At 43.1% G+C, this 12753-nt stretch overlaps 1 protein-coding gene across 3 annotated transcripts in view; it reads right to left on the bottom strand.

Annotated features, from left to right (window-relative positions):
• Positions 1-1163: 1163 nt before the first annotated feature.
• gbe1b (glucan (1,4-alpha-), branching enzyme 1b) overlaps positions 1164-12753 on the bottom strand; it is a 600154-nt gene continuing 588564 nt past the window's right edge. For 2 of the 3 annotated variants that reach the window (XM_041211103.1, XM_041211105.1), the window contains one exon: positions 1164-3421. In XM_041211103.1, the coding sequence (XP_041067037.1) occupies positions 3365-3421 (57 nt within the window). In that variant the 3' untranslated portion in view covers positions 1164-3364. Of the gene's footprint in view, positions 3422-10834; positions 10880-12753 lie in introns of all 3 variants that reach the window. The other variant, XM_041211102.1, reaches the window with a different exon arrangement.

Below are 12753 nucleotides of genomic sequence, written 5' to 3'. Positions count from 1 at the left end.
GGGGGGGGGGGGGGGGGGGGGGGGGTGGGGGGGGGATTGAGTGGGGTTTGGAACCACTGCCATCACATAAGATTCTGTCTTACATCTCAAAAGTATTTAATTGGCTGTGGAGTGCTTTGGAACGCCCTGTCATCATGAATAACATAATATAAATACAAATATTTCTTTTATTAAATGCATTTACTATTTCATTTGGGTTCAAAATTATGAAGGGTTTTGATCAAGGACAAACTGATTCCGCTGGCAAGAGGATTGGCAACCAGGTCATATGGATTTAAGGTGATTAGTATGAGAACCAGAAGGCGGAGGAGGAGAATCTTCTACACAGTGAGTTGTTGTGATCTGGAATGTGCTGCCTAAAGGGTGATGGAAGCAGATTCAATAGGAACTTTCAAGAGGAAATTGGTTATGTACTTGAAAGGGAAAAGAAATGGATAACTCTTTCAAAGAGCCGACACAGGCAGAAAAGGCTAAATATCCTCCTGCTCTGTTGTAAGATTCTCTAACAGTCCTCACAAATCGCAGCCTTTGAGATACCGCATAAGGTAAATACCAATTCAGCAACAGAGTTCTATGGAGAAGCAATGAAGGACTGTAAGCACATCTAAACTAGGTGCTTCACCACTCTTGTCAAATGGGATGCACAGGGATTGCTAAAACGTAAACTGAATGCCATGTCCGTTCTCAGGAGAAAAGGTACTATCTGCTCCCACTGTCCCATGATGGTCACTAGTCAGTTATTAAGGCTTTCATGGGATCGTCACCAGCTACAGATCAAACACTGGGAATTTGAGATATGATTCCACTAGGCTCAAACTTTGAGCACATTTGATGCCCAGAATTAACAGATGAACATTTGATTTCTGTTTCTTATATTTGATTTTTAAAAAAATGTTCCTTTCTCATGCACTAATTTATCACAACTCACAGTCAGCAATCTTAACCAGATGCAGCAAAGGTGTTTACTTGTGGGGTAGTTCAAAACTAGGGACATAAATATAAGTGTAAATATAAATAAATTCGATCAGGAATTCAGGAGAAACTTCTTTACCCGGAGAGTGGTGAGAATGTGGAATTTACCACCACATAGTAGTTGAGGCAAATAGCACAGATGCATTTAAAGGGGATAAACACGAGGGAAAAAGAAAAAAATCAAAATACTGCGGATGTTGGAAATCTGAAATAAAAACAGAAAATGCTGAGAAAACTCAGCAGGTCTGGCAGCATCTGTAGAGAGAGAAACAGAGTTAATGTTTCAATTCTGTATGACCTTTCTTCAGAGCTTCAGACTCTCCTTCAGGGAAAGTGGTTTACCAGGTTATTTTGATAGGATTAGATGAAGTAGGGTGCAAGGAGTTTGCGTGAAGCACAAATACCAGAGTAGACCAGTAAGGCCAAATGGTCTGTTTCGGTGTTGTAAATTACATGTAATATTGCACTTCAGAAACATCACCTATTTGTGGCTTCAGATTTAAGCTGGTGGACATGGTGCAGATAACAAAAACTGCAAACACCAAAATACACAGCAGGCACTATCCTTTTTCAGATGCTGACTATGCTGTGTCCTGCCAGTTCTTCCAGTTTCTTTTAACCCCCATTGCAAATCATCAAAACAACTGCTTTAATCATTAGGATTGTTGTTAAATTCGCCAACAGGCGACTGGATTTAATTTTATGTAAACTATTATTTTTTGGTGTGTTATTTTAATGCCGTTGTTAACATATTCATTTTAATTGAGTGAAAGCTTTGCCATGTCCTCAGGCCACCTAATGGTGTTTCACAGTTAATTAACTTCTTACAGCACACTCACTGTTACTACTTAGACCAAAACTTGCAGCAAGATCTCAATCAGTAATAGAATATGGTTAGTCAGTCTAATTTTGGGGCTGTTGGTTGAAGGATGAATTTTACCCCACAATGCTGCGAGAACAAAATGACACTTCCAACAGTGCAGCACTGCCCCTCCGACAGTGCAGCACGCCCTCAGTACTGTCCCTCCTTTGATACCAGCAGAGTGAGCACACTGGACTGGGGGCTCCAGTCACTGGAGTGGAGTTTGAGTCCACGACCTTCTGACTCAGATTGCTACCCTCTGAGCTACAGCTGAAAATTACAAATGAATTTACACAAACACCTTAACAAGAGAAATGCTTGAGGAAAACTAAACTCCAAGAAATGAATTGCTTTCCTCTTTACTGCAAGATATCTGTCTAATCTCAGAGCAACACAGGTACAGTTGATCAGTGGCTGCTTCAGTGTGTGCAAGAGTTTAATGAGGGATCGAAAAGTTTGTTCGAACCCAGAAACCTGAGCAGCATGCTACTGCTATCTCTCATATTCTATTTATTCCATATTTCTACTTTTCAAGCTTGTACAATTATAAAGTTTATAAGGTTATGTTTAATTTGAATTTTGTGTTCCACTTTCTTTTATGTATAATGCTCCCTAATTCAGCCAATTTCTATCTATAAATAAAAAGGGAGAAGCATGTCTATCAAGGGGCAATCTCTGCCTCATCATCTACAATTACTGGCCCAATATTGTGGCTCTACTTCTAAAGACTGACCCATGCATTAGGTGTGGGGGCAGGTGGCGAGGTTAAGTCTGGTAAAGCAGGGTCACAATGCAGATGACTGGTGACGTTCTCAACAATGCATCTTCGCATCATCAATCAAGAAAGGTACTGTGTACTGTGGGTGAACTGAGCAGTGAGGGTGCGGTGTGGGGGTGGGGGGAATCCCAAACTGGAGGGGGAACCAAAACAGTCACTTCTGATTTTCACTTCTTTGTTCCAGGTGTTAAGATTGCCAGAAGTTTGCCTGCAGTGAGCAGTTGGGTTGGAACTCCTCAATGTCACCCTTCATTCAACTCAATGAAACATGAATACTATAAACTAACACAAATAAGTGTCCAAATTAACCCCTTACAACCTTCTATAAAACACAGGTATATTTCCCCTCGCAGGAATAAGCTCTCCACACATCTCTCCCCAGCCAGAATAGCAGTTTATTATTTCTGTTGATGCTTCTTTCCTGTTCGAGCTGTGATGCTGTAGCTGGTCTAAACATCCATGTTGAGACATGGACTGACTGCATTCAACATTTCTAAACCAGCATCTTTAAGATTGTACAATTGACAGAGAGAGAGAGAGAGAGAGAGAGCCACGAGTGGGTGTGTACAGCTGCATTGTCTACAGGAGTAAAACATAGAAGTTACACAGTTGTTTATGGGTTATTGGGGGTGTAGGGATGAGGGGGGGGGCGTAGAGGGGGGTGTGGGGGCAGTGTTCGGACGTGCAGCAGCTTTTCCAAGTCTTCCTCTTTGGCACCAGGCTCCGGTCACTCTGCTGAGCTTCCTTTGGCTTCATTTGTTAATGTCCACGCAAGCAAGAATGATGGCTGTCCTGTTGGGAATATACACCTAAAACAACACACAAACTTCAATTAGCGTCTTACAGAGGAACAAGTATGGAATGGGAGCTTAACCAGCCTGCAGGTGGAATGGGACATAACCCTGAGTCTGTTGGCGATATGGGAATCGAACCTGGTCCTGCTCACTGGTAGGATACCAGGGTTTAAACTCAAAGGTTATAGGTGAGGTTGCGTATCTTGGCTTGAATTCTTGAGTTTAAAAAGTTGAAGGGGAAATTGAGGTAGTTAAAATATGCAGAGAAACTTTTCCTCTAGTGGGGTAATCAGGAAGAACATTACCACACAATGGGTAAAGGGAAGAATGATGGCTGGAATCTGGAAGTCTTTCTCCAAAAGAATGTGGATGCTGAGAGGCAATTGGAACTTTCACAAACAGATTAACAGGTTTTCAGTAGGTTAAGGGAACTATGGATTATGAAGAAGTGTAGATGAATAGGGCTGATGTTTAGATCAGCTATGATCTAACTGAATGGCAGAACAGTTTTAAGAGGCTGAATGGCCTCCTGTTCCTATCTTATTACCAACATGTTCAAGTTCAAAATCTGAAATATGCAGGCAAAAAAAGAAACAGGTCACCTCTTAAGTTGATTAAAAGTTGTTGAGAATCAAGTCTGAAATATAACTCATCAAATACAATCAAAAGCAAGAATCCTAAAAATAGCGACGCTTCAGTTATTAAAGGACACGTGACCTTCAAGGGCACCCAAGTGCTTCAGTTGTTCCACGCACCAGTTCTAGAGCTCTCTGTTCCAACATAAAACGCTGCATAAAATACTTGGCAGCTCATCGATATTTCAGAAGGTCCTGTGTCTGTCGGGAGGTCATGCACTCTGCACAATAGATTTAAAAAATAAATAAAAATGTGACTCCATTTGTTGAAGTAATTCATTGCTGTTCAGCAAGGACTGAGATGAATGGGAACCCATGCACAAATGCTTTTATATTGGTGCCAGTGGGAAGTTCCTACCTCGCACAGACAATGATAATCTCAGCATCATCCTGCTGATTCTGACTGGAGTTGGAATTCAGTCAGAAAGGCAGTGAATTTTTTGACTAAGTTCAAGATAGTTTTTTGCAACAATAAGTCTTAGAACCAATAAGCGACTGTGCCATGTTCAATTTAACAATGAGGCAGATGAAACATTAAATTGAGGCAGCATAGCAAGTGGATGAGGCAGTGTGTGAATATTTATTTAATTGCTTTCATGATATGATCAAGTTCATTGTTGTGTTTGAAAGAGGGTGTTGTGAAACAGCTACTAAGATTCCAGATTTGGTAAGGGCAACCTTAAACTGGATGAGACAGAGACTGCCCACAGTAAACTGGGAATTCTATTAATGGGTAAAAGATGTGTGTAAAAGAGAATTCAATATGATACAGAACTTGTTAATATCCCTAAGGAGCAAGAGCTCTACTTGCCAAAAAAATCCGGTATGTACAGCTAAAGAGCTGGTTACTGACCCTCCTGCCAGGGGACACAGTGTCTCCCTATCAACCATCAAAACCTCTCATATTTTGAGGGCCTCTATGAAATTTCCACTTACTCCTTTCTGTCCTGAGGGGAAAATCCCAGCTTCTCTAGTCTCAGCACATAACTGAACTCCCTCATCCCTGATACCATTTTAGTAAATTACCCCCACATCCTCTCAAAGGCATTGATGTTCTTCCTGAAATGCAGTGTCCAGAATACTCCAGTACTCCAGCTAAGGCCTACCCAGTAGTTTCTAAAGGCTCCTTAACTTCCATGTTTTTGTGCTCTTTGTCTCCATTAATAAAGCCAAAGCTCCTGTATCGCTTTTTAATAGCTTCTCAACTTGCTTAGCCTCCTTAAAAGATTCGTGTATGTAGACCCTCAGATCTCTCTGTTCCTGCCCCCACCTTTAAAACCATATATAAAACCATAAGAAAAATAGGAAGAGTACGCTACATGGACCTTGATTCCCTTAAGAGTCCAAAAATGTGTCACCTTCTGCCTTGAATATGCTCAAGGACTCTCCATCGAGCGGTAACAGCCTCTCACTGTCTACCCTTTCAGGTCCTCTTCAGATCTCATATGCTTCAACGAGATCACCTCTCATTCTTCCAGCTGTGGCTCAGTTGCTGGCATTCTCACCCTAAAGTCAGAAGCTCGGGGATTCAACTCCCATTCCAGGGCTTGGGCACAAAAATCAAGCTGACGCTGAAGGAGTGCTGCATTGTTGGATGTGCCGTCTTTCAGATGAGACATTAAATTGAGGCAGCATCGCAAGTGGATGTACAAGATCCCGTGACACTATTTTGAAGGCGAGTGCCTATACTGCAGCCCCCACAGCTGCTGCCTTGCTGGTTGGGTAACATTTGTGCTGTCATCTGTAGATCAGTTGACCAATGACTCAAAGGAATCCAGCCATCAGGCACCTGCGAAACATGACCTGCTTGACTGTGTCTCAATCACCTCAGGATTGGTGTCGGCCATTGCAAAATCCCTATATAGGCATACAGCCAAATGAATTCTGTCCACTGTGATTGTGGGGAGGTATCACAAGTGATGAAGCATCTCCTAGAATGCCCTCTACTGCCATGCAGCCCTGAAGATTTGAAGGCCTTTGAACCAGAGCTTGCGCAGAATAGTGGTGGGGGGAGTGACACAAGAGGAGCAGGGGAGTTCTCCCCAGGGTCCTGGACAATCAACATGACAAAGACAGATTACCTGGTCATTATCACAGCGCTATTTGTGGGAGCTTGTGCACAAATTGGCTGCTGTGTTTCTTATGTTACAACAGTGACTACACTGCAAAAGTACTTCATTGGCTGCAAAATGCTTTGGTCCTGAAAGGCGCTATATAAATGCAAGCCACTCTCTACTTTTTCTTAAACTCGGGAGTCTATAGGATAGTGACTGAATGGTAACCCTGCTTCAGTTGCCAGCTAGCCAACACATCGATTAAATAAAGAAACCAAACAACAGGAACAGAAAGATTTTATAGAGTCTGCATGGAGACTGATCTCTCACAGGTTTCTGGTAAATGAGGAAAGCTGTTTTCATCCCAAGGCCATTTGGAGATCTGGGACAAATTCCAGCTGGGGTAGCAATCTGTGTTTATTGGTTTTTAACCACGCAGAGTTGCTTTAACATTATAGTTGAAAATGATTGCTGCAGGAATTTTCCCAATAGGACAGCTTTGGACGAGCAAAGAAAAGAACTTAGCAAAGCAATAATCGCTTCTAAAAGGCATTTTAATTGGGCTCACATGCTAGCAGAGGACAGTAATTCAGCACTGAGAGCAGAGTGTTCTAAATGATAGACTGTGGCGCTAATGGTCATTAGATTTTGCAGTTAAACGCTGGTCCAGATGTAAGCTAAAGCCAATCCTAATGTGCATCATCAGCGTCCCCAAGTTCGATTGCAGACATCATTGGTTATTAAATGTACAGCTCGGGAAGGATATATTGGCCTCGACAGCTGTGCAGCACAGATTCAGCAGAATGGTACTGGGACTAGAAGGGTTTATGAGGACAGGTTGCACAGGTAGGCTTGTATTCCATCAAGTATAGATTGAGGGATGACTTAATTGAGGTGTTTAAGATGGTTAAGGGGTTTGATAGCGAGGAACTATTTCCTCTGGTTGCGGTGGTGGGGGGTGCAATGTCTAGAACAAGAAGCATAACCTTAAAATCGGAGCCAGGCTGCTTAGGGGTGATGTCAGGGCACAAAAGATATTGGAACTTCCTCCCCTGCCAGAACTATTGAGACGGTGGCTGGGGTGGGTTGGGGGGTCAATTGAAAATTTCAAAACTGAAATCGAATTTAAAAGGTACCTGGATCTACAACAAAAGTGTTGTAACTGCAAGGCCACGGACCGGGTGCTGTAAAGTGGGATAAAAATGAGTGGCTAGTTTCTTTTGCATCTTTTTCTGGCTGGCTCAGACATGATGGATTGAATGGCCTCTTTCTGCACTGTAACTTTCTATGGTTCTAAATTGATAGTTTTTTTTTTAGGTAAGGTTATTAAAGGATACAGACCAAGCTGGGAAGATGGAGTTAAGATACAGGTTAGCACTGGCAGAAACAAAGTTGAGGGGCTAAACTCCCCCTGTTCATACGCTGCTATACTGGATTTTGCCAATTGTTGGCTGATGTTGATTGCAAAGAGTGCTCCATGGTTACACCCATCCAAAGGCACCAAGTTGCGTTATCAGTGAGTAGGATTTTAACCAGGGACTGAGTCAACAGAGAATCAGAAAACTATGGGTGGATCTGCCACTGTGGGGTTTTTTTAGCTGACACATAGTTTTCCCTCTTCAGGTGTTGTCCTTCTCTCCTTCTATCTGCTGTCATCACCCCTCTCCACAAAAAAAAACCCATGATCCTCCATCCTGCAAACTACCATTCTATCGCCAACCTCTCTTTCCTCCGCAGAGTCCTTGAATCTCCCAAATCCATGCCCATCTTTCCCAGTGCTCCATGTTTGGATCCCTCCAATCAGGTTTCCACACCTCCCACAATGCCAAAACAGCTCTTATCAAAGTTGCAAGTGAGTCTATGTGACTGTGACAAAGGTAAACGATCCATCCTTATCCTTTTCGACCTGTGCAGCGTTTTATGTGCTTGACCACACCAATCTTCTCCAATGCCTCTCCATTGTTGTCCAGCTGGGTCAGATTGCACTCACCTGGTTCCATTCTTATATATCTAATCTACCAGAGAATCACTTGTGCTGGCTTCTCTTCTTGCTCCTGCATCATTACCCCTGGTATCCCCCTATCTTTGGCCCCATCCCATGCTGCCTCACTCAGCGCCATCGTCTGAAAGCATGGCATTGCTTTTCACATGTATGCTAAAAACACCCAACTCCACCTGACCACCAACTCTCTCAGCCCCTCTATTGTCTCTAAATCTGTCAGACTGCTTATATGACATCCAGTACTGGATAAGCAGCAATTCTTTCAACTAGATATTGGAAGACTGACGCCATTTTCTTCAATTTCCAGCAAAACCTTCGCTCGCTAGCAAACAATTCCATTCTGCTCTCTGGCCGAGGCTGTAATGATATCAGGAACTGAGTTGCAACTTGGTTTCATATTTGGCCCCAAGATGAACTTCTGACCATGTTTCCATGCCATCACTAAGACTGCCTATTTCCACCTCTGTAACATTGCCTAACTCCATCCTGGCCACAGCTTGTCAGTTGCTAAAACTTTCATCCATGTCTTTGTTACCTCTAGACTTGACTATTGTTTCATTTTTTTCATGGGATGAGGGCATTACTCATTTATTGCCTATCCCTAATTGTCCTTGAGAAGGCGATGGTGAGCAATCTTCTTGAACCGCTGCAGTCCTAGTAGCGCAAATAGTCCCACAGTGTTGTTAGGAAGGGAGTTCCAGGATTTTGTCCCAGTGACCTTGAAGGAAAGGCGATATATTTCCAAATCAGGATGATGTCTGGCTTGGTGGGGAACTTGCAGGTCAAAGGCTGCCTTGATGTCAAGGGCAGTCAGTCTCATCTCACCTCTCAAGTTCAGCTCTTTTGTCTGTGTTTGTACCAAGGCTATAATGATATCAGGAGCTGAGTGGCCTTGGCAGAACCCAAATTTAGCGTCAGTGAGCAGGCTATTGCTGAGTAGGTGCTGCTTGACAGCACTGTTAATGATCCCTTCCATCTGAAGAAGAGCCATATGGATTTGAAACATAAACTCTGTTTCTCTCTAGATCTGCACAGAGAGAAGGACATGCAGGCAGGAATTGCCCTGGCACTCCTCCACTGCCCTTCATCCTGATCCATCAAGGGGCGGGCACCAATCAGGCACCAAAGGAATAGTTTGACCGGGGGGTGCTGGGGAGGGGTGAGTGGTGTTGGATGAAATTGGTTTTGATCGCTCTAGGTCTCACAGCAAATCGATCACAAGTCTTGCATCATGTCCGATTATAGGGGTGAGGGGAATATTGGGCATGGTGTGAAATGAGCGGCTAGTTCTGTCAACCCATTTTTCATTACTGAAAAACACCACATTCACTGACACCTTTGCAGTATCATAGAATGAAACAGCTTGGGAAGGCCATTTGGCCATTGTGCCTATGCCAGCTCTTTGAAGAGCTACACAATTAATTCTGCACCCTCTTCCTCTGCCCCCAAGGCACTGCAATTTTTTTCTTTTTTTTTTAAGTATTTATCTAATACCCTTTCGAAAGTTACTTTTGAATCTGCTTCCATCGCCTTTTTGGGCAGTGCGTTCCAGATCATAACCAATTATCTAAAATCTGTGTCTTCTGGTTACCGACCCTCTTGCCAGTGGAAACAGTTTCTCTATATCTACTCTATTTTAACCCCTCATAACTTTAAGCATCTCTGTGGAATTAAGCATCTCTATGGAATCACACATTAACCATTTCTACTTGAAGGAGAGCAACCCCAACTTCCCTGCACAGCTGGAGTCCCTCATCCCAGGTACCATTCTAGTAAATCTTTCTCTAAGACCTTCACATCATTCCGAAAATGTGGTGCCCAGAATTGAACACAATGTACCAGATGGGGACTAACCAGTGATTTAAAAAGGTTTTGCAGAACATCCTTGCTTCTGTTCTCTATGCTTCTATTTATAAAGCCCAGCATCCCATATTGTTTTTTTCTTAAAAACAGATTTATCGACTTGTCCTGCCACCTTCAAAGATTTACAGAGGTGTCTCTGTTTCTGCATCCCTTTAAAATTGTAGCCAGCTTCTTTACAAAGCTGAACAGAGACTGCGACCAGGCACAATGATTAAAAAATAAACCCAACACCCGTCGAGTTGGAATAGATAGTAGAATGCATGATTAAAAATAAATGGTTGAGTTTGGAGTAAGAACAGGCAAGTGTGCAGAATGAGAGGAGCCCATTCCTCCCCCAAGGGACCATGTGCAATTTTTGCTGTCGCTGCGTCTTTGTAATTCGTTGATATTTTCTGAAGGAGATGATGTAATGAAAGTAAAACATACTAGAATTCTAACTATGGCAATATTGGTAAGTCCAGAATAACAGACCACATAGCCCTTCCTATAAAAATAAGTCCACAGACAAATGAACACACCATCCTCACACTAAAAATCTTCTCAACTGAAATCTTAAAGACTGAGATCAACAGATTTTTTTGGGGAAGGGTTATCAAGAGATATGGTGCAAAGGCAGGTAAATGTAGCTGGGATATAGATCAGACACTGTCTGGTTAAACAACAGAACAGACTTAAGGGGCCGAATTGCCTCCTCCTGTTCCTATGTTCAGGCGCATCTGGCCATTAGTAGGAATTGGTCTCAGACCAAGGCTTTCTAGATGCTGAGCCTGTGCTCGATTGCTCAGCTCATTCCCGGCCTCCTCCTCAGGCAAGGACCCATCCCTCTCCCCCCACCCCCCCAACCTTCCACACCATCCCCCCATTTCAACCTTACCTTCAAGGAATTTTCACAACAGTGCAAAGTTCCATAATTCACGAGCTGGGAAAGGAACAAAAAGGAAGAAATAAAGCAATGGGGGAGGAGCGAAGAAGGCACGCAGCAGGAAACTTGGAATGAGGAAAACAAGTATTGATTAAAATAAAGTTAGCAGCAAGCCATAGCAGGAAATAAGTCTACATAATACTTAGACATGAATATGAGTAATGGAGACAGATGGTGACAAGTGTAGGGAATCAGGGAAAGGACATAGAGTTGCGAGTTTTAAATTATGCATAAATAAATAAACTGGGAGTGTGAAAGGTAACTTAAAAAAAATTACTTAGCACCAAAATTAAGTGCATTATTCCCCTAGTTGAAGGAATCCTTAAATGTAGCTTCTGGTTAAATTTACAAGTCCAGGTGCCACTAGATGGCAGGGGAACATCATGTGTGAGATTCGAAAAGCACAGCCCTTCCACAGATTGCGAGACTGTGTGTATGTAATCTTGGCTTTCAAAAACTCCACTGCCAACTCTGCTTGGGGATGTTCCTGGAGGATTTATCATATGACCTCACACCTCAAACTACCCACCTGCCCCCACACTCCTTTCATTGGTCCACCCTCCTCCCTTCACACGGTCAATTGAAAATAAAACACACGCTTCACTCATCTTGACTGTCAGTTAAACGACCCCCCCCCCCCACCCACATCTTATGTATTGGTTAGAGAAATATTTGTAAGTGGTCAAAGGAAATGAGAAGATAATTACAATTCTGTTTGATACCTTGGTGATTTTTTTCACTGGCCTTGCTTACAGCAGTACTTGTGGGGATTACTCACTGATTCCTGGAGGCACCCCCAGTTTGTATCTCGACCTCCATCCCACCAGATTAATTTCCTAGGGAAGGTTTCTGCCCATACATATGAACATTTGAATTAGGAGCAGGAGTAGGCCACCCAGCCCCTCGAGCCTGCTCCACCATTCAATAAGATCATGGCTGATCTGGATGCAACCTCAACCCCACATTCCTGACTATGCCTGATAACCTGTCACCCCCTTGTTAATCAAGAATCTACCTAGTTCTGCCTTAAAAACTGGGTCAAAATAAACTCAGGAGTATCCCACAGATAGCTCAGCTAGTGGAATGAGAAATTATTTAGAGCTGTTTTGATGTGCACACATCAGGACCTGCCTTCCCATCCCACAGACTGAATGACCTGTGGGCACCTCGAGAAAATTCCTATGTGTTTATTTCAGATTTCCAGCGATTGCAGTTCTTCCATCCCCAGAATATTCCAACCATGCCTTGCCAGCTCTGCAGAAATGGCCTGGAGTGTCAAGAAATTAAAAACTAATTTCTAGGACACTGGATATCAGGGCATTAATAATAAAATTGTCATAGAGTCATAGAGATTTACAGCACAGAAAAAGACCCTTCGGCCCATCGAGTCTTGAGCCAGTCAAACAAGTACCTAACTATTCCAATCCTATTTTCCAGCACTAGGCCCATAGCCCTGTATACCATGGCATCGCAAGTGCACATCCAAATACTTCTTAAATGTTATGAGGGTTTCTGCCTTTACCACCCGTTCAGGCAGTGAGTTCCAGATTCCCACCACCCTCTGGGTGAAAAAATTCTTCCTCACATTCCCTCTAAACCTCCTGCCCCTTACCTTAAATCTATCCCCCCTGGTTATTGATCCCTCCACCAAGGGGAAAAGTTCCTGCCTGTCTACCCTATCTAAGCCCCTCATAATTTTATACACCTCAATCATGTTCTCCCCTCAATCTCCTCTGCTCCAGGGAAAATAACCCCAGTCTATCCAATCTCTCCTCATAGCTAAAACTCTCCAGTCCAGGCAACATCCTGGTAAATCTCTTCTGCGCTCACATCCTTCCTATAAAGCAGATTCCAGAACTGCACACAATACT

Source organism: Carcharodon carcharias, chromosome 18 (assembly GCF_017639515.1).
Source record: "Carcharodon carcharias isolate sCarCar2 chromosome 18, sCarCar2.pri, whole genome shotgun sequence".
Classification (NCBI taxonomy): domain Eukaryota; kingdom Metazoa; phylum Chordata; class Chondrichthyes; order Lamniformes; family Lamnidae; genus Carcharodon; species Carcharodon carcharias.
The sequence above is the reverse complement of the archived record's forward strand: the minus strand, read 5'-3'. Positions and strand labels throughout refer to the sequence as shown.